Source organism: Mus musculus, chromosome 6 (assembly GCF_000001635.26).
Source record: "Mus musculus strain C57BL/6J chromosome 6, GRCm38.p6 C57BL/6J".
In the NCBI taxonomy this organism is placed as follows: domain Eukaryota; kingdom Metazoa; phylum Chordata; class Mammalia; order Rodentia; family Muridae; genus Mus; species Mus musculus.
Genome location: NC_000072.6, coordinates 95,550,489 through 95,572,767, shown reverse-complemented (window position 1 = coordinate 95,572,767; position 22,279 = coordinate 95,550,489). Strand labels below are relative to the sequence as shown.

The 22,279-nt window shown below is 42.9% G+C and overlaps 1 protein-coding gene across 4 annotated transcripts in view; it reads left to right on the top strand.

Moving 5' to 3' along the window:
* The window catches only part of Suclg2 (succinate-Coenzyme A ligase, GDP-forming, beta subunit), a 245,850-nt gene that overhangs the window by 146,091 nt on the left and 77,480 nt on the right, over positions 1 to 22,279 (top strand). For 3 of the 4 annotated variants that reach the window (NM_011507.3, NM_001326558.1, XM_030255295.1), the window contains 2 exons: positions 3,035 to 3,196; positions 6,242 to 6,384. In NM_011507.3, coding sequence (NP_035637.2) covers positions 3,035 to 3,196; positions 6,242 to 6,384 — 305 coding nt within the window. Of the gene's footprint in view, positions 1 to 3,034; positions 3,197 to 5,757; positions 6,385 to 22,279 lie in introns of all 4 variants that reach the window. The other variant, XR_003956174.1, reaches the window with a different exon arrangement.

Below are 22,279 nucleotides of genomic sequence, written 5' to 3'. Positions count from 1 at the left end.
GGCTGTAGAGCTCTGTATTAAGAACAGAGCTAAAATGCCAAGTATTAAAAAGAAAGATCCACCCAGTAGGCCCATTGCTTAGAACGTTACAAGTGTTTTATGATCTCTGTGCCAAGAATTGGAGTTGAAAACTGCTGTCTTTATCACTTGAACCCCACCCTACCTCACCACTCATTTTTTTAACTGCAAAGCCATTTTAAAGGCTCTGGCTCTGGGGACTTTTGGGACATGGGACATAGCTGGCTGGAATAATTCACTAGAAGTGGACTTTTGAAGGTTTTATCTATACCAGGTTCCTGCCTCTTTTTTTCTGCTCCCCGCCTACTTTGGTATGAACAGCCGTAACCACACCGTTCCACTGCCACAGCTGGGCTGGTTAACGGCACCTTGCCCCTAGGATGGACGGAAATCTCCAGCAAAGCACATCCTTCCTTCCTCAAGTTATTGCCATCAGATACGTTGTCCTAGTCATATAGCAATAACTGAACAGAGCAAAGTATATGAGAGAGGGGGTAGATTAGAGGGAAGGATGGGGGAGGGAGAGAGAAACGGAGGGAGGGAGAGAGATTGAGAGACAGGGACCTAAACTCTCATGTTGTACATGCTTAGACCACACTGGATTTAACTTGAAATCTTCCTCACTCAGCCTCCTGAGTATGGAATTCACAGCATATACCATCAGGCCCAGCTTGGCTCTGACTACTTAAATATCCATACCTAACTTCATAGTTGTGCAGGAATTTTAGTTTCCCAAAGCTCTTGGATCTACACACATTGATCTGTTCTTACCACACAGGTAACAAGTTACTGTAGCACAAAGGGACATTCTAGGTGCTCACACAGACCTTGTGTTCAAGCCCTGGACTGCCTGTCTGGTTCTCAGGCGCTCACCAACCAGAAGCTCCTGTCTGCACTTTGCATGTGCAGCATGACGCAGAGAGAATCTTTGGAAAGTTTGCTCTGCAGGCCTTTGGTGGGGACTGCCTGCTGAACTTTGCATACATCTCCATTAATTATCCTTTCGCTGGAGCTGCTTGCAACTGTATTCTTTATAATAAGGGGCAAAGTTTAGCTTGGAACTATTTTGATTTACTGGTTTATTGATCTTGACCAAGAATTCTTTTATTTGCAAGTCTTCACTTAGAAAGTCAATTTGGTAGCCTTTGCCCATTCATTTTGAAGGTGTCACTTACAAGTAATCTTGCCAGTGAGTAATGGAGGAGCTAAAATTACTAATAAATTAATTAGAATGTATTTATAAACCCAGTGGAAAGCCAAGAATGAAGTTGCTTTTCTATTGATCATTATACTGGTCATTAACTGCTGAGAAAGTGCCTTTGCAGGGAGCAAAGAACACAGGCCAATTCCTTTGGTAATTGCAGGATTCCTTCATTACAACCTCACCATTGTAGAAATATAATTACTCATTCACTCTCTGTGTTCATAGTGTGGGCAGTGGTTGGGCAGTTTGTGGCAAGACTAGGGACTTAAGCAGATATCAGCTTCCATGTAAGATTTTCTCTTGTCAGTCAGGATTCATTTATGGAATTTTTGGCCTGTTTATTTTTCTTCCAAGACATCTTAAATGTTAATATATACCCGTTCTGTCAGAACTGCTCCAAGATCTTGAGTCATGTGCAAGAGAACCTGGAAGAAATCTTCCTGGTACCTGTCAATGCCGGGTGCCATAAAGCACCAGTGTTTTCTTTTCTTTGTAAGCAGTAGAATTATCTGGCTATGTCTGTTGTTTTTCTGTGAGGTACTGGGAAAGGAAGGCTCCCATTTCAGATGTGAAGTACTTCTCAGCAAAGCTGGCACAACATCTGTAAATGTTGACCAAAGACATCTGCTTGTTCATATCTCGGGTTCAATTAGAGAATGTTAAGATGGCACGGTGGCACAGTCAACAAGTTTGTGCTGCAAGGAAAATAATAAACATGTTGGAGTCCAGATACCACAGATGTTGTCCTCTTTCCCAAAGCCATCCCCTAAGTGTCCTCTTTGCATCCTTATAATCAAAGAAGCGTGGTAGTCCAACCCTGCCTTAGAGCGAGCTTTGCTGTGTGCAGAGCTGTTTGGGTACAACATGAGATCTGCTTCTAGCAGAGGATGTATAACGGGGGACCAGTGATGTCTGGCGTTTGAGCACTGGCAGACCTGAGAAGTCATAACCAGAGACATCTACCTGGGTTAAGTTAGTCTGTAGACTAGGGTGGGAATTGCATTCCCTGTTCTTCTCAAGTGAGGAAGCCAAGGCCCACCATGAATAGAGATAGTCTTACCAAGGCTACAGTGTTAGTGATATATACTAGAAATGGTTCGAAGAGCTCAATTGTGTTTTCTCCCCAAAAATTAAGGCAGAAAAGAAAGAAAAACTCTGAGACTCAGATGTGTAAATCTTATTCCTGCAATTGTCATTTCAAAATGTATGTGTATGGTAAAACATTCAGTGCACCTTAAATATATTCAATTTTAATTGATCCTGAGAGGCATCAGAATTAAGGAGCAATTTATAAATTGTGTATTCTGGCACAGCATTCACTGTCATTAAGTTTAGAAGTTTTAGAGTTGTAAGAGGGTATTGATAAAATTCACATTTTGTCATGGAATGTCGGGACAGAGGAGAAAAAGAGAACTGGCATTATTCCCTTGTTTCTTCCTGCATAAACGGGAAAGGCAGTGCTCACCTGTTCAATCCAACTGTACATAGGTAATGCAGTTCCAGCTGTGACTCCAGGGCAATTGTGCCAACTGAGCCTGTTGTGGATGCCGGTGACCTTTGTTGTCAACTGAGCAGAGACTGACAAATGTGAATTACTGTCCCTCATTGCTGTAATGGAAGTCCCCTCAGACCAGGACCTTGTCCTGTTTGTCTCTGTAGAGTAAGAGTTCACAGGTCAAGAAAGCATCAGTGTGCTGGAGTGTGAGAGAATGAGAGTTCCCGCCTTCCTTACTCCTGTACCTGCTGGCCTGAGTAAGTCAGTGTATTGACTCCAAAGAGACTCAGGTATGGCCTCCTTTTCTCTTTGTTTAGTTGTCTGTTTTGATGCCAAGATAAACTTTGATGACAATGCTGAGTTCCGACAAAAGGACATATTTGCTATGGACGACAAATCCGAGAATGAGCCCATTGAAAATGAAGCTGCCAGATACGATCTCAAGTATATAGGACTGGACGGGAACATTGCCTGCTTCGGTAAGTGCTGGCCCTGAGGCTGGAGTTGTATACGATTTATGAAATGCTATTTACTAAGAGCTGTTACAACAGGTGTTTTCTTATAGCATCAAGTAGAAAACAGTTTCAAAGTCCATTTTGATTGACAGTCACTGATTTAAAGCAGTTTTTCAACTCTGGCACTGCTGCACTTTTGAATTGGATGATCTTTTATTCTTAGAGAACCGTCCAGGATATTAGGTTCAGTCGTATTCCTCTCCTCCAGAAATAGCTGATAATTGTGGAAATGAAACAATACAAGGAAAGTGCCCAGAAGTTTCCAGGTGTCAGGTGTACAAATGCACTCCAGATAAGAACTGCTGAGAGGCTGGAGAGACGGCTGAGAGTTGAGTGCCTACTGTGCACATGTGAAGATCTGAGTTTGAGTCTATGGCACCCACATAAAAACTGGGCATGATGGCATATGTTGATAGCCACAGTAGAGTGAGAGTGGGAAGTAGCTGGATTGAGGGGCCTTGCTGCCTACCAGTTTAGACAATCGGTGATCTCTAGGCTTATTAGTGAGAGATCTATCTTAAATATAAAGTGGAGAATCAGTAGAGAAACACACCCAACACCAACCTCTGGCCTCCACACACATGTGCATGCGTGTATACACACATATGCATGTATGTATACACACATGCATGTGTACATACACACATATGCCCATGTAAATATATTATGTATTAAGAACCATTGATTTAAAGCATCTCAACTTTTTTTTTTTTAGTAAAAGTAACAACTTTCCCTATGCCTTCAGCATCCATCTACTAGGAACGGTTGATAAACTATACTCTGAGACAAAAGTACATTTTCAGAGTGTATTAGTTCCCTTTCTGTGGCTGTCACAAAACATTCTAACCAAAAGAAATTTAGGGGAAGAAAGTTAGCTTACAGGCCATGGTCCATTACCACACTTGCAAGCTCAATTGCTAGTTTATTCTTATACAGCCCAGGACCTCCTGCCCAGGGAATGGTCTCACCCACAGTGGACCCTCCTCTATCAGTCATCAGTCAAGCCAGTCAGATCTGGATAGTCCCACAGCTTAGACTCCCTTCCCAGGTGATTGACTGTAGGCTGTGTTAAGTTGACAATTAATGCTAACTAGGGCACAGAGGAGGGAGCACAGGATATAAATTCTAATCAATTCACTAACATTTCAGATTGAATGGTAACCAGTTGCCAAAATACTTTCATTATGCCAGTTTATTAATCAAACAATGGGCTCCATCACAGTTCTCTAATTTAGTGAAAATGGCTTCTGCAGCTGAGATAAGATGTGTCTGTAGAGGCAATACAATTTCAGTTATTGTCCATGGCTTCTAGTGTTTGTGATTTGTATGCTTCCGGCTTAATTGCACATGACTGTGTTTCTGCTAGAAACAATTCATTGCACTAGAAACTGAGGTCTTCATCTTAATGGAATTAAAATAAAAAAGATTTGTTGCTCATTAAAACAACAGCATCATTATATTAAGAAGTGAAGAGTCTTCAACAGTTTGCTGTTCAGTACAATGGAAAATGGCATCCTATTACAATTGATACCTAAAGTGCCTGCTTTATATGGGAGCGCTATCTGCATAGCATAGCTCACTTACACCCTCTTGGCTGCTGTAGGTAAATGTGCTCATAACATGTGTAGGCATGGGAAGGGGGCAATTCAGGGTGTGTTTAGAACAAATTAAATACAGATTTTTCTTGGATGAATGTTTCTCACAAACTCTGATTAAGAACACTGCACACTACTTGGAGATCTTTTATTACAAATACCCTTGTTATGATGGGCAAGACTTACTTTATTTGCTGAGGTGCCTGGGGACACATTAACCCACCCCAGGATACAGGTCCCCACTCCCTCTTTTTAGTATCCCCACATTAATTAAGGCAGTCCCAGTTACCAGGTCTGTCTGGGGGAATCCCAGGGTACTTTACCCTGAGTGGTTTGCTGAGTTTCTATGCCTTCTCCCTCATCACCTGAGGAAGGTAATTCTATAATTAAGCATAAGAAGCAAAAGAAGTGCAGTTGGTCAATAACCATTAGCTCTAAAAGACAGGAATGCCCTTGTAAATTGCTACGGTAGTTCCTAAGAAAGGCTCCTAACTCGTACTTTTGTTCTAGGTTGAATATTGGGTTAGTAAATAAGATCTTGTCTTAAGTTTTGTGATTACTTTTTAAAATTGTTTTTAGATATGTGTGTATATATATGTGGCAAGTGGTGAGGAGGGTGTTAGATCTCTTGGGGTGAGCCTAGGCTGGGGGGTAAGAACTGAATTCAGGACTTGTGGAGGAGCGGGACACGCTCTAACCACTGACCCATCTCTCCAGCCCCTTGGTATTGCTTTTTGAGACAGAATTGCACTGTGCCCACATTGTCCTGGTACTTCCTATGTAGTTCAGAGTGGCTTGACCTCAGGCTTACCTTCTTTAGCTTTCTGCGTGATAGGGCTCTGGGATGTTAGTGTAAGCAGTGTGCTTCTTACACTACCTTACAGGGGAAGGAGCATCAAGGCTGGTTTGGGCCCTGTTGTTTCTCTTTAGAGCTGCTGTCGATGAGCTCATCGACATAATGCATGCCTGCCTAAGGTGAGGAAAGAACAGACCTGTCAGACGTTGGTTTAGTCCCGAAGGTTGCACATTCAGAGAGCATCTCCACAGGGACAAGCTAAGTATTGCTTTTGGTTCACATAATTTGAATGGCTAGCCACTCCTCACAGCCATAATTGTTCTGCCCATCCTCCTACCTGCAGCCTTTTCAGAACTCACAGCCAAATTGGTTCCTCTCCTTAACCTTTTTGAGTTATTGATGAATCCTCCTCATTTCTCTGTTTGTTTGTTTGTTTGTTTGTTTTGGGATACACTTATCCCAAATTTTAACCATAAATTAGTTTATGAGTTGAATCCCAATTCAGGGTACAGATTGGCCTAGAAATGATAGTGTTCTTGTTTGGCCCTCAGTGTTCCCACCCCATTTCCATGCTGTTTGTTTAATGTTTCCATGTCACGGACCATTTGCATTTCACAGTGAATGGTGCTGGGCTGGCCATGGCTACCTGCGACATCATCTTCCTGAACGGAGGGAAGCCAGCGAACTTCTTGGACCTTGGAGGTGGTGTAAAGGAAGCCCAAGTCTATGAAGCATTCAAACTGCTCACGTCTGACCCCAAGGTGAGGTTTCTTTGGTTGGGAGAGGGCACAGTATTCAGTCGCCTGCTTCCAGATGATACAAGAGTGAAAAAGCAACCTATGCTTTACAGCCTCGGGTATAAATTCTGCTATCTATTTATTGCTCTACAGGATACTTTGACTTTTGTTTGGTTAAAGGCTTATTAGCAACTTCAGGGTGTCATTTCAGAAACTGTGCCCACAGTCTTGGGAGGGGAAGAGAACACAAAGACAGTGTCGAGTAACGCTGTGCTGTCGACTGCCGTGTATGTGGGTGATTGACACCAAGCCTCAGTCCTGTGTTTACATGACTTAGAGACTCAGCCTCACATTCCTCTTGTAAGGATCCTGAAGATATTACCAGAGTATTAGAAATGTATATAATTATAGAATCACAGGTCACAGTGTATAATATATGGAAGAAATAATAGCCTGACTGTTTATGTAGGTGCTTTAATCTGCAGCCTTAATTATGACAGTTGGGGACATACAGATTAAGTAGTAAATTACTAAACGTAGTTTTCTAAATTCTGTTATTTATATAAATCTTTTCTTTTTAACAGAGTAGCAGAGTGGGATATAGTATCACTGTGGCCAGCTAGGGTACTGCAGGTGTCTAATGAGTTCTTGGCTGGTCCCTTGCTTTCCTGTAATTGTCCTTTCTTGGTCATCAGGGATAATAGACCTAAACTCAACTCTTATATACAATGTCTCTATTTTTTAAAAGTTTGTACTTTTCATAGTTCTCATTTAATTCTCATAAGTAGCCTTGGGGCTAACTGTATGCTATATTCATTTGTATTAAACTTCATTCAAGAGTTGTTATCCGAATATCGTTAGAGCACTTAATAGATTTTGTTGGTTACTAAATTATTTGGAAACATAAGAATTCTAGGCCAGCACAAATGAAAACAAGCCAGAGTTCTCCCTCACCCCCCAACTAGGACTTGCACTACAGCTGGCTTCCTGCGGGTCCTTCTCAGGAAGAATTGTACTGGCAGTTGCCTGTTTGCATTCACACACATATGGTTCCATATATTCAATATGCTTGTCGGTCTTTCTTGTGCGTTTACAATTGCTAAGGATGATCTACCTTACAATTTGCTAACTCTTTTCTTTCAATTCACAGAACGATGTTAACATGTCATTACTTACTTCTCTCCAGTTCTCCAGTGTTGTCCAGGAAGAGCAAAGCCAGTCAGTGTAGTGTAAGGCACTCATCCATCAAAGGGATTTGGGGGAAGATCTGTTCCACAGCCGGTGTTGTTTAGGGTGTTGTTGTTTAGGGTGTTGTTGTTTAGGGTGTTGTTTAGGTTTGTTGCTCACCGTGGCTCTCCCATCCTTTTGCTGGAACATTGCCTTCTTCATGCTTCCTTCTAAGAGCAGAGTCATTTTCCTCCTAGAGATCCCCACATGAAGGGGCACTCTGAGGTGCCACAAGCATGTGCCTGTCTCTCTGACCCAGGAGGTAGCAGAGGACATTGGTCAGAATCAAGCTCTGTTTGTTAACACTGTGAGATTACTTGCCTTAGAGATGGACAGCCACTGAGGGGTCAGGCTACCAAGACAAGCAGCATGGCTGGTCTTTGAAACATCTCAGTAGCTATTCTTGAATTTTAACTTTATAAAACTAAAGGGTGTAAGGAATTTTACAAAATGACATGCAGAGCCATTTTTATTGTTTTTGTTTAAATAGTCTCTTAAAAAATTTGACTTTACCTTATGGAATATTTTCAAGTACTTGGAGTGTTTCAACTCTTTTGAGCTTGGCTGTCATCCTGGGATGGATAAAGGGATGTGGAAGTTATTTTCCTCATACTATATCAGGAAAATGAATGCATAGCTCATCTCCCAGAACATTTTCCAAACCTTGAAATTTCTAAGCTGGTTAAAAATCATGGAAATTAATTTGTGTTTTTAATCCTTGTTCGGTTCTTGCAAGTCAGAGAACAGTAGAGGGGGGAAAAAAAGACAGTACAAAACACAACCAAAAAGGGACAGATGAGTTGACTTGATTTTGCAAAGAAACAGCTTGTAGTTCTGGCAGTAATTATTTCTGATAGAGCCCTGTCCACCTGCCTCGAAAGAGCGCTTCCAAGAACTCACAGTTAATTATTTCAAAGTATTGTCTTGTTAGATAATAAGAATTAATTCACTGAAACTCAGAATTACGAGTGGCTTGTTAGTGTTAAACCAAATCCAGACTTAACATCTCTGTGTTTGTCGTAACACAATATAACTTTATTGGTATAGTAATAAACATAGTGTCATTTAAGAAAAATGCGACAAATTCTGTTTCTATCCACAGTGTGAGCCACACCTCTGAATTGTACATTTCTTTTTCTCGCCTAGGATACCTGAATGCTTGATTTCATGTTTTAATACAAACATCTGTACAAGAAATTTACATATTTGTTTATAGCACATAGCACTGAACTCCTTGAATTGTCTAAACCAAGAGTCCTCAGTTATTCAGCTGATTTCACATGAAGTCTATCATTCAGTGTCTTGTTCTTGTATTTTCCATCAGGGCCCAACTGGAGAGCAGGGTGATGGGGTTTGCCTGCCGCTGGGGGTGTAGGCCTCCTCTGATCTTCATCTCCATTTGCAGAACTTTGAACTGGATTCTTAAACACAGAAGTAGATATGACAGAAAGCAGAGTTTTGTTGTAATCTGTTAAAAATTTGGACACATTTCAAAGAAAAGTCTTATATAGAATGTTGTCTTTGTTTTTGTTTTTGGTTTATGCTTTGGCTTGTATTTCTAATTCTCAGTTTAGAATTCCATATATAGCATCTGGCCTGTGTGAAGTATCTTGCGTAAATGAATAAAGCAAAGGCCAGTTGGCACACTTCCATCAGTAACCCCTCTTCTGGCATGTGTTAACTGAGTCTGTTGGCCTCTGGGGACCTTCTTGTGAGAAACAAGAATAGGTAGGTAGCCTTTAGGCTGTTACAGAGAAAGTAGACTTCTGATCACATTAAGATGTCACATAAGTTGGAAATGCATAATTACTAGAAGAGTTAAGGGTTTTGCAGTATTTCCTATCATTCTCCCTTTTCTACCAAGAGAAGTTGCCGAATACAACAACGATCAAATAATGGCCGCAGTGATGTCAAGACTGGCTGGCTCTTCCAAATAACAGTTAATAGTCTCACGGTGGCAGGGCATCTAAAAGTGTCACTCTTATCATGGAGGTTTTATTCTAGCATGTAAAGAATTAGAGGAATCACTAAATGTGAGAAGCAGCCTTAGGAACTTGATTCAGAAAAACAAGGTGAACTGCCTTCCACAGAGATTGGGTTTTCCCAGTTGCTGTGGATAGAAGCTATACTTTGGTGAGCTGAGCCCCATGGATGCAGGAAGCTGAGGTGCAGCCCCTTCCTCACTGTGCCAACACTTCTCCTCACCGCTGCCAAGGGAGTGGGAATTAGAAAAGATCATCTTGCTGTGAAGAAAGCAGCATGTCTGTACAGTCCTTCCTACAAATGTCCTGGCTCATTGGTGCGCTGAGGTGTCATGCCTTGGTTTTCCTGAGGAAATGTAATTCCTGGGGACCCATTGTCTCAATAGTCTGATATCTGAAGGGAGGGGTGCAGATTTCCCTCTCAAATTTCTTCATTCCTGTCAGGATAGTTACACTCAAGGGCCTCATTATAGATCAGGGATCGTCCTCCAAGCCACAGAATGTAAAGAGACAAGAAGCCACTCCAAGCTGTCAGCACACGTGACTGATGGACTGTATAGGTAGGTGTGTCGAGTCGGCTGTGGGCACTGAGTGTGAAGCCAGAGTGATTGGAATCCTGACCTCTGAAGCTGCCACCTTCTGGACAGGAAAGTTACTGAGCAAACAAATATCTAATGGGAAACAAATACCAAAAAACAGGCCAAGCAGTTATGTGTGGCAATGACATCAGGGCCTGCTATCTCCATCTTCTGCAGAAAGCCCTTTCTGCTAGTTTGTCCTGGTAGGATTGGAGTCTGGGGTTTATAGTCTTCAGCAAGGATGCTACCAGTGAGTCTTTCCAACATGTCTTTCCACTAGGAGCTATCCTTCCCTCTTTTCTAGTTCTTCACTGTCTTTCCCAGTGTCCTGGGCAGCAGGGCCTACTGGATTGCAGTGAGTTACATTAGAAGTAAGGCAGGGTTGGGGAGGGGAGAGAGGTGGGGAGTAGTTGACACTGCAGTTCTCACTCTAATTTGGGTGGCCCCGTCTTGCAATTAAAGAACTTTTTAGTATGCCTGGCTATTTTATCTGCATTTCTGGGACCCTCTCCAGAGGATACTTTGACCACCTTTGAGGTCTTACGAACTGGAGCATATCGAACGCACATAGCAGCATCCCCAAGGACCAGTTGGCATAAATCCTGGTTAATTATTTTCCTCCCTGCTTATCTATGGCTCCTTTCATTAATCGTTATATGTAAGCATTCTTAAAACATCCTTTTTTTTTTTTTTTTTTTTTTGCAATTAGAACTTAGTAGAGTCTTCTTGAGCAAACACTGAGGTAACTTGTAGTACCAGGAGGCTTTTAGGCTCAGATATAGTAAACAGAAATCTTAGAGTTTTAACCCTTGCCCTTCTGGATTTGACTTACTTGAGATCAAAACAAAAGTGACTTCGGTATTTCAGTGTGTCCTTGTGACCCAGGGCTGTTAGAATTTGGATAGCAGGTAAGAGAAAGTCTATCTTGTATTTAGGGCACTGTTAGAAGTTTCTCTGCATGTTGTAACCTGTGTTCACTGGTTGTCTTTTAGAAATGGAGCTAATTCTCTATTAAAAACCAAACTAAGCAATTAACCCCAGTGCTGATAATGCTAATCAGATTATTTGATATTCACCAAAGGAGGGAACAAAAGAAATATTTTATATTCTCCTAAGGAAGACGAAGGAGGAAATGAAAAAATTCAAGTAAAGAAATGTGCAAAGAACTTAGCCCTTATGGTCAGAATCTGTGGTTCTGATTTTCTGTTCAGATACAACCTTAAAAGCACTATGTAGAAGGAGTTGCAGGGTTTGAGAAGATGGCATAGTCAGTAGAGCCCTGGCCAAGCAAGCAAGAGGACCTGCATTCAAGCACCTAGTCCCCCCATAAAAAAAGAAAACAAAACAGCCAGCCAGATGCAGCAACATATAACGGCCCTTCCAGCTCTGGGGAGGACAGAGGCTCCACCTGCATATATATCTGTATACCCACATACATATGCACTTAACATATGGGCATGTATACACACAGAGTTGTGACAATTAGCCAAACATTGTCCAATGCCCTAGCTGTATAAGGTTTCAGGAAAGAAAGTAATGGCCGCCACCATCCTAGATGTATGTTTTCATGTTCACTTTCCAACGCAGGAGCCCCTGAGTCCGTCCAACTGACAACCAAAAAATACTTATGAGTCACCTGTGATTTGCCAGGCATAGGCCAACTAAGAACTGCATGGCTGCCTATAATCTTATGCTTGCGTTCCCACAGAGCCTTACTTACTGGTTTTTCCTTTTACATCATCCCTTTAAAACAGTGGAAGGAGGCCCACAAAAGACCCAGCACAGTGTCCGTCTCTCTTAAGGTCATGTCTCATTGTCCAGGTTCAGGAGTAGCATGGAATCATCTGTGGAGCCTTAAGAGTCAGCGTGTGGGCTAGGTACTACCAAAGTGGACCCCTCACTTGAAGGCTGTTGAAATGTAGACTCTTGTTTTCTCAGGGTCCAGACCACGCCCGGATAGTACAACTCCCTGATTTTTTTGTTGCAAAGTATTTTATTCATCATTTCCTTAGGGTATTGACTGATGTCAGTGACCTCCCAGCCTATTCAGTGTAAGACAAACACTCAAAGTGTGATGGGGCCTGTCATCAACTTGTAAACCAGTTCTATGAATTGTTTTAGTGTACCATAAGCACAGATGCTGAGCACAAGCAGTTAAGACACTTTTACTGGAAAGCACCATTGTTGTGACATGCAAATGGAAGGTGAATTTCCTTGTAATTTATATGTTGCCTCTTATAAGAATATTAGCCTGTCACTGTTAGTGAATTTGTTCAAGATTGATCCTTCACCACAGATTATCTGAGCAACATTGCACCGTGACTTTACATGAGTGATGGCCGTCTGAGAGGCAGCATGGTAAGCCGGTTTGTTGGACGATCTGATACTACAGTCATTTGATTAGAGGCTGTGGTAATCCCGTTTTCCACTTGCTCTTGCCTCTTGCTCTTTCTCCTGATTGTTTCTTTTGTTTCCTTGGGGCTACTTTTCTCATTCCCTGTCATTTTGGTGGCATATTCTCCCCATTGGGACATTCCCCAATTTCGCATGTAAGCGCAGAGCCCACAGAGTATGCTCAAGCCTGAGAGATTTATGTACTATCTCCCTGGCATAGTAGGTTGTTTTTAAAGTGTTAGGCACAGGCTCTTCAGACTGGGCACCGAAGTCCCTTTATGACTTTCCCCCAGCGGCTTAGGGATAGGGCTGCCTGCCTTAGGATCGTGAGCTTGTATAATGGGCCAGGAGGCTGCACTTCTGGACACCTCCAAAGCTGTGCAAGATTCAGCACTCAAGTTTTCTCACGGGGCCTCCTGTGCACTCATCATGTGTGCATCAGCTGGGATCTCCTTTACATGCATATCCCATGCATGACCTAATCTAGACTCAACTGTCTCCCTGATCCAGAAGCAGAGCTAGCATTTATTCTAACAAACTTCAGAGGACGCTCATGTTGGCTTAAGCTTGAGTTGCAGCCTCAGCTCTGTTTTGTCCCCTTACATTAGAGTCTACTTTCCATCATTGATGTCACAGCCCGTCCTCCCTGAGGTAGGTTTCTCTGAGTACCAGCTGACCAAGCCACATTCACCTCAGCATCCTCTCCCACAGAGCTCCAGGCTCAACTCTGTTAACACTCATTTGTCCCCCTCCCAGTGTGCTGTGACACCCCCTTCTGTTTTATTTTTTTCTATTCCTGTGTCATATCTGTCTTTGAAATTCAGAGGAAATTACCATTCGAAGGTGCCTTTTCTATCCAAGGAGACTGGAGGGGATCTTACACTTAATGAAGGTTCATCAGTGAGTTCAGAGACTCCTTCCCTCTGATCAGTTCCCGAATGGAGAACTCGTGTTTTCCTTGTCTGTGCAGGTAGACCATAATAACAGGCTGTGTCAGTCTCAAGTGACTTTCTATAAACTTTATGAAATTACCTCGTCTCAAGTGTAGTCACTGAAGTGGATCTTATTCACTTTTGTCTCTGTTAAGTTACCGTCGGCTGCTGCTTTCCACCCGAGACTTCTTTGCTATTATGTGCTCTGTGCATTTACTCTCTAAGCACTTTTCTTCTTCCCTCTTGATTTGTAAGTGTTTGGCTGTGATTCTGTCTCTCGTCTTTTCTTGTTACAGAGTACAACCTTCATTTGTTACCCGGTCCCTTTTGCTATTTGGGGAAAGGGAAGTGGTCAGATGTTTCTGTGTTTGAAAAATGTCATGATAATCGGCAGTTTTAAGATGAGATAGTGAATCCTCTTTTATGTTTGGTCAAGGAAATTGATTTCTAATACTGTGTGGCAGAGGTCTTTGCTGAGTTTTATCTTAAGATATGTGAATAATAAAAAAAAAATCACCATTTAAAAAAAATCCAATGTAATGTTTCTTTACCCTAATGGACATGCTTCTTTTACAAATTATAATTAGCGCGTCAGCACAGGACTCTCTGTAGCTTCTTGACCCATGTCTGTCAACCATTATATAGAATTTGGAATTGAATTCTTTTCTGTCCTGTCTTCAGTGTGCAAATGAGCCCTCGGTGCTGTTGCCTCCATTTCTATACTTGTGATATCAGATGTTCATGCATCTGTCACAGGGTGAAGGAGAGAAGAGAGGGGATATGGCCTTGTTTTCATTCTACAGATCTCTAACTCATGATAGCCACACGCAGTGGCGACCCATGAGAGGAGCAGACTCCAAACATACCCTCACAAAGGAAAAACGTAGCCCAGATTGGTCTCAAGCTCTCTGTGTGGCTGAGGAGGGCCTTGAATTTCTGAATCTTCTGCCTCTACCTCCCATTTGCTGAGATTATAAGTGTGCACCACCCTACCAATGCATGTAGTGTAAGGGGCTTGATCTCAGGGCCTTGTACATGCTAGGGAAGCCCTCTACCAGCTGAGTACATCCCCAGACTTGCAGAGCATACTGATAACTATCTTTAGCATTGAAAATCCCTTAAGGTACCCGGTCCTGACCCTCCATGAGGGATGTGCCCCCAAGCCTCCCTCTGGAATTCTTGTCCGTACAGTGATGGTCATAGGGTCCCTTCTCAGTTTTACTCAATGAAGTGGGCTTTTGCTTTCACACTTGTTCTCTTTCTATGTACATGTAGTAGGATACATATAACATGTGTCTGACCCAAGCATACAACATATATTCTATGTCCTTAGACCTGCCTGGTGCCACCTCAGCTCACCAGGCGTGCTGAGTACGCTGGTTGGAGTGCTGTACTGAGTCAGGAATGCTGAGTCAGACATGGTCCCTCTTTAGCCTTACTCAGGCTTCATGGATCAATGTATAGACTCATTAAAATTGGAGACCTGTGAATTAGAGTGAACATTGGTGACATTTTATTAATTAGACACAGATTTTTAGGAGAGACAGAGGTGGAATTATTGAAATGCATGTCGTTATCCTTCCTCCGTGTGTTTTGGTTTTATGACATGGTGGATTTTAAAGTGAAAACCAATCATCACTGTAGACTGTGAGAGGAGACAAATTCATGTCACAAGTCAGTACATGTGGTGGGCTGTGCACTGAATTGTCTCCGGCTTAGCAGATCGTGTGATTTAAAGGCTCTGAACTGAAGTCTCTCTTTTCATTGTACACATATAATAGGGTGGCTTCAGGCTGGCAAGTTACGGGACCTTGGAGATCCCCAGCTAACATCTGTGCCTGAAGTCCACCCCCACCCCCATCCCTCAAGACTGCTTTAAGAGTATGTTCTTTTGGTTTTGGTTGATTCCTCTTTAATCTGACGCACAGGCTTTTGTTCCTGGAAGACAAATGCAGAGGATATTTTTCTACAATTATTATTAACAACAAGGAAATATAATTCCATTTTCTTACAAATTTTAAAAATGAAATTTTTGTTGGTAAGCCTTTGATACCTTATTTCTGTTAGCTAGATTTAGTATAATTTTTGTTTCTCTGTTTTGCTAAAACATACCAGAATTATTTCTACTCCTTTAACACATCAGAGTAGTAGGTGCCTTGGATCCTAGGTGATGTTTTGTGACAGTTGTTTGTCATTTCTGCCATTAGCTTATAAGGCACTGATAGAAAGCTGAGGTGCTGATTTGAACTCACTGCTGGGTAGTGTGACATCTGTTGGTACTTGTCATCTTTTCTGACCAGCACAGGACATGAGGCTTAGATTCCAGAGATGGCAGAGGTGGAGGCTGGGTCTGTCTGCACTAGTAGGTCCATAGCCAGAAGGGACAGAGACACTCGAAGGGATGGTGTTCCCCCCACCCCCTTTTATTCCCTGAGAGGAGGTTTTGCTGAGCAAAGAAGCCAGGGGCTCAAAAGACCTGCATCATAAGTGGCCCTGACATATGCATGGACATTGCAAACCAAGCAGAGTTCAGATATCACAGACTTCAGTGAAACACTGAGGGAGGGCTACATTCAACCATCGAGTGTGTGTTTGAATCTAATTTTAAGTGAAGCTTCTTTTAAAACTGTTTTAAATTTTCTTGTGCTATAGAATTTTGGAATTGAATGAGACCTTCAAAATCAGAAAGAAAGCAGCATCATAAGGCAAGTTAAACTTGAGCAAATACAGGAAGACTTGGCATGTTCTTCTGAAATGGAGCCAAGTTCATTATAGCATCAGTTAAGCCAAGACCCAGCTCCTCAAATGGGAGCAGCATGGAGCTAGCACGCCAGCATCGTTGGGGATTGTAGCAGCACGGTGTACTCTCCAGCATGTAGATGTATATGGTCTGGAGGGTTTTACTCTGTTAGAATGTACCCATTCCATCTCGAAGGACTCTGACCGCTGGGGAAAAGCACTCAGTTGCAGAGGTCACTGGTTCTGTTGCCTTACATGGAGAGCCAGTCTTCATTTGGCTTTTGGCAAGTCTTAAGGACTTCATGACTGAGGCTGCAGATACTCAGAAACTGTATGCAGAGAACAGCCTCTTTCTTTCCCACACGCATCTCGATGTTACAAGGAAGCTGGGGTGGCACTGACCTTAGCTCACACTGCAATAATGATGCAGTGTCTATCTAGTCCTAAAGGCTTTACACTCATGGTCAGAAGCTCCTGCGTGGCTCTGGGAAGCCTGTTTAGAACCACAGAGCTTGCGTGATCGATTTGGTTTTTGTTTTTATCATTCTCTAAAAAAAATTTATTTCTCATATATATTCTTCACTAGTTAAGAAATAACACTGTTTGAATTTATTTACTTAGTTTTTTGGTGGGTGTGGGGTGAGGAAGAGTAGGGTACACAGGTGCTGCAAGTGTACGTGTAGAAGCCAGAGGGCAGTGTGTGCAAGTTAGGTCTTCCTTCCACTGTGTGGTCCCAGAGATCAAACTCAGGTCATTAGGTTTGACAGCGAGCACCTTTGCCTGTTCAGCCATATCTCCTGGCTGTCTCTAGCTTTTTTGAAAGCTAATAAATTTCAGAATTCCTTATCCACAGCATTTGTGTTGTCTCCTAAATAATGCAGATCTGTTATTTGATGCACTGTCATGACAGAGGTTGGGACATACAGAAGGACACAGAAGACAATGGATCACTCATTGGTCCTCAGTCCTTCTGTAACAGTTAATAAGATGGGCACTCTCTCTGCCTCCACTGTTTCCTTCTGTTGCTGTGCACAGGGGTTTCTAAGAGAACTTTGATTCATTTTATGTTTTCCCACTGAACAACAAACTGATTTTTTTAATTACATCATTGGATTTTTTTATATATCAAGATTCTTATTACCTGTTTCAGATTCCATTGTGCTTTCTTGTATTTTACTCATTTCTCCATGCTTAAAATATTTAAATGGTTTTCTGTCACCATCATATGATCTCCTCTGAGTCTTTTCATGGTGTATGTTTCTAAGTAAGCTTGGGAGTACACACTTACAGTCATCCTTTTACAGATAGCTCTATTGCAGTTTCCCCTTTTTAACCTAGCACCTACGTGTAGGGGAATTTTATTTCTCTCCCTAAATGTCTCTGGTGACCACATATCTAACTGAGGTTGGTTGTCTTGTTACTTTTGTTGATGTGACAAAGCACCAGGCAAACCATTTAAGAAACAAAGGACATCCCTTGCAGGATGGGGGTACAGCCATCATGTTAGGAGTCACAAGGCAGCTGGCCATGCCGTTTTACAGTTAGTAAGCCAAGAAAGATGCTGGTGCACTTATTCAGGAAGGCTGAGACCCCGACCCTAATAGACTTGTGCCAGTCACAGTAGTGTGCATGCATCTTCCCACTGGAGTTCATCTACGTAATCCCTCCTGTACACACCCAGGGCCCAGATGTGCCCATAAAGGGGTCTAACTGTTACAGGTGACTCCTGCCATTCCCTGAAGAGTTTAGAAGTGATCCAGAAAGTTAAATAGGAACCCACTAAGATGTTACTATTTGGATTTTAATAGATGTCTTCAGAGGGTCTATGCACAGCTAAATCTGTGTACCACCCTGACAGTTGGGTAAAAACAAATTATGGTCACCAAGGATATTTCATTATAAGCTAACCTAATAAGTATAATGCTAATGGGATATGAAAATGACACAATTATAATTCTATATCTTATTATAAATCTCTGACTACCAGATGTGGAGATTGGGGCTAAAACGTGACACTTCAGTGCTTGACCCTTTTCAGAAGCCCCTTTTTTCTTTCTTTTTCTTTGTTTTTGTTTTCCTGAGACAGGGTTTCTCTGTGTAGCCCTGCCTGTCCTGGAACTCACTCTGTAGACCAGGCTGGCATCGAACTCAGAGATCCACCTGCCTCCCAAGTGCTGGGATTAAAGGCGTACGCCACTACTGCCCAGCAGAAGTCCCTTTTTTTATGGAAATGAAAACAGTAAAATATTCATAGGTATTGTTGTGCAACATTGCTTTTGGTGTGTCAAAAAAGAAATGTGATTTGACCTGTCATTCTCAGGCACATGTTACGAGCATTCAGAATGAACAAAGTCAGTGGTAGAGATAAATCTGTTTATAATGTAACATGTTCCTGTTGCTCTCTCTGTGTTTATTAAGTGCGGGCTGTCCAACAGTGTGAACATACACATGAAAAGTTTGTGAGAGTTTTGTTTGTTTGTTTGTTTGTTTGTTTGTTTTGAAGTGTTATTTTGGGCTTGGGAGATGGCTCAGCACTTAAAATGCTTGCTATACAAGCAAGACGACCCACGCTTGTATGCCCAAAACCCACATAAACACGAGGCAGGTAAGGTTCCTTTAGTTCTAGCCTCAGAATGCAGAGCCTGGGCTAGGGGATGCTCTAGAACAAACTGACTGCCCAGGCTAGCCCTATTGGCAACCTTTCGTTTTGATTGAGGGACCCTGTCTCAGAGAATAGGAGGATTCTGCAGGAAGATTCCTGACATCTTGACTTCTGCTTCCCACCTCTGGGAGCACATGTGAACATGCACACATGCACAGGCTCACCCCCTGCTTGTGAAAAGAAGAAAAAGATGGTTTCATTCATTTGTATGTATATGTGTGTGCGTCTCTTTCTTCACATGTGACCTCTGCAGAAAGAAGTTCTTTGTATGTCTTCTTTTTTTTTTTTTTTCATGATCTTGAGTGAATACAGGGTAGATATGCATCATGGATGTGTTTGGTTCAAGAAAACATTTAGTTGGCATTGATAACTGGGCTCCTCCGAAACTGTAGCATTTCTCCCTGGAGCCAGAGTGTGTCTTTTAAAAGGAAAAGAAGAGCTGAACAGGGTCTAAGTTTTTCCACATGGAAATCGATAGCGGCAAGGGCAGACCCACTCCATCCTGTCAGATGCCATCTTGATAAGCGTGGCTGCTTTCCGAGTTAGTAATGGCAGAACATCAGATTTTGCTTCCCTCACAAGACAGAGCTATAAATTGAGAAGTTTATTTTTTCCTTCCTTAAAAGCTGCAAAAAAGCCCTTTAGATACATGGAGGCCGTCAGTGCAACCAAGCCGACTCTCCAGCAAGCCCTTTCAGTTACCTGGTATATGAACACCCATTTCATACAATCTGGTTGTTTGGTTTTGATTTTTTATTTAAAGTACCTATAAAAAGCTAACCAGCATAAGTTTGGTTTTTTAGGGTAGAGTGTTTTGACAGAGATGCAACATAAAGGCTGGGCAGGAGATGCAATATACAGAAGCCTCAGCCTTTGGTCTTTCTCTCACCACAATTAGCAACACAACCTTAGAGCCTACTTGTCAAAGTCTATCATGCTGGAGAACCACCCAGAGAGCTGGGTACAGCACATACTGCCAGGTGCCACTCTGGATAATTTTCTTCAGGTCAAGAAGCCAAAAATTGGGCAGGAATGAGTGTATTTGTCACAGTCTCAAGACCTGACCCAGACAGGATCTTGTGAACAAATATTAGGGGGAGTGGCAAGGGACTAGGAGAGGCTGGCTCTGACCCGGCAGACAGGAAGGTGTGGGAAGATGGTCTGTCAGTCTGTGAGCCAGACACAACCAGAAGAGGCCCCAAGTTTCCTAGGACTGCATCTCACCGGGTTCCATTAAGTTGGAAATTACAGTCTGAGCCCAGCTACCGCTGGCAAGCAATCTACTATTTGGTGGAGTCTCAACAGTAAGTCTTGAGTTACTGCAAGTGGGGTGAGCAGAGAGGGGGTCTGTAAAGTAGTGACACATGAGTGAACAAAGGGACCGAGCAAGCAGAGCAGAGAAAAAGGGAAGTGCAGCAGCTGAAGGCCAAGAGAAGAACGCTGAGGAGGCTAAGCTTAGGCTGGGCTCCCCTCAGGGTGGGTGAACGACCAAATTAGGAGTTTGGGATTTTATTCTTAGAGAGAGGAGTGGGGAGAAAGAGAAATCTCACAAAGACTTGCCACACCACCAGAATGACCAAATCTTAGGAGAGGGTGGGGTCTGCATTGTGGGAAGGGAACAGAGGAAATAGCTTACTGACGTGATCAGTTCTTCCTAGTCTGGACATCCCTGGCCACAGGCTTTCGAGGCCTTGGGTTTTCTACAAATCCCTGGGCTTTTGAGAGCCCTCCGATCTTCAAAACATCACACTGTGGATGTAGCCACATAGATTCAGATAGCTTCACAGAGCTATACCACTACAGCCAAACCAGCTGAAAGCCTGGCCTATCAGTCTCGTTTCTTTTCCTATATATTATTACAGAAACTGTATGCACACTGACACCTGAGGGAGAACTCAAGCAGAGTATCTCTTAACATTCAGAGGTAACAAAGGTAAATACATGAGTAGAATGTTCATAAATATAGTTACCAGTAAATTCTTCCCTACCGATCCCTGTCTCCCCATAGCTCTTGCTGGGGAGATGGCTCAGTTGGTAAAGTGCTGGCCATGTATGCCTGTGGACCTGAGTTCCCATCCCCTGCATCCATGTAAAGGCCAGTTATGAAAGCTTTAACTGCATCTCTGAGGGGCTCTTGGGGGCTGGAGTTAGAAAGATCATAGGGGTCACTAGCCAGCCACCCTCGCAGTTGGTGAGCTCTAGGTTCATTGAGGGTCATTGTCACAAAAACAATGTATGGTATAACTAAGAAAGAGACCGAGTGTTAACCCTTGGCACCTCAGTGTGCACACAAGTGCACATGTGCCAGCGCACGCATGCACATGGACACACGGGAATGTGCAACCCAGCATGTTAAGAAAGTGGGAACACAAGTTTGCACTTAGATTAGGGCAGGTTTTCAGACTCCTCTCTCAGTCCTTACCACGCCTACTTTGAGCCTAGAGGCTCTGAGACAGTTCTCGTGTCTGCTGTTTGGACCAGGTTTTAGCTGAGTGAATAAAGACCCAATGGTTAAAATTTAGAAGTGTGTCCCTTGGCATTGAGGGTACTCCCATTTCAGAGATGCCAGACATAGATGTGCTTGTTTCAGAGGAGAGTCTGCACATCCACTTGTGATTCCCTCCCCCCTCCCCCAAGGTCTTCTGTTCCTCTAGCCTTGCATTTCCTGTCCTTGGGAACTAGTAAGCCCTGACTGTCCAGGCGGGGCCATAGCATCTGCTGTAAGTAGCGAAGTGATTGCCTGTCACTCAGAGCATGCAGAGACCAGGAACTTCTGCGATTGATGCTTGACAGAATAATTAGAAACGTGTCACTTTGCAGTAACCATTTGAGCATTCCTAAAGGAATAGGCCAGGGCAAGGTCTCTGCTGTCTAGTCCTGAGGTTAAATGTTCAAGAAGGCAAAACATAGTGTGTCGTGGGAGAAAATTGCCTTGGACATACAGGCAGAGATGGCCGTCCTGCTCCTAAACAATGGCCCCGCGTAGCCAGGGCTCCTGCTATTTCTCTAGCTCCCATGCTGTGTTAATTCCTCTGCAAGGTTGGTTTACTCTATCACAGGGGTGGCAGGGTCTGCAGGTGTGTCCTTGACCTTTGTAGGGTCAACATGGCCCCTGGTCCTGGCATCACTGTTACTGTCTCAAGTAAGATCACTGGGACCCAGCTTGACCTTAATAGGCAAGGGGGGAGGAAAGTTAACGGAGAGAAGACTAAGTTAACTTATGCCTGCGTCTCCTTATTTTATAGGAAAATAAGTTAGAGAATGGGAGTGTATCTTTGGAAGAAAAATCTGTCTCCAAGTCTACATCTTTTATTTTCACTACTTCCATTTTTTACGTTTATGTGTAGGGGTTGGGTGTGTAGAGATCAGAGAACAACTTGTGGGGAGCCTGTTGTCTTTCCACCA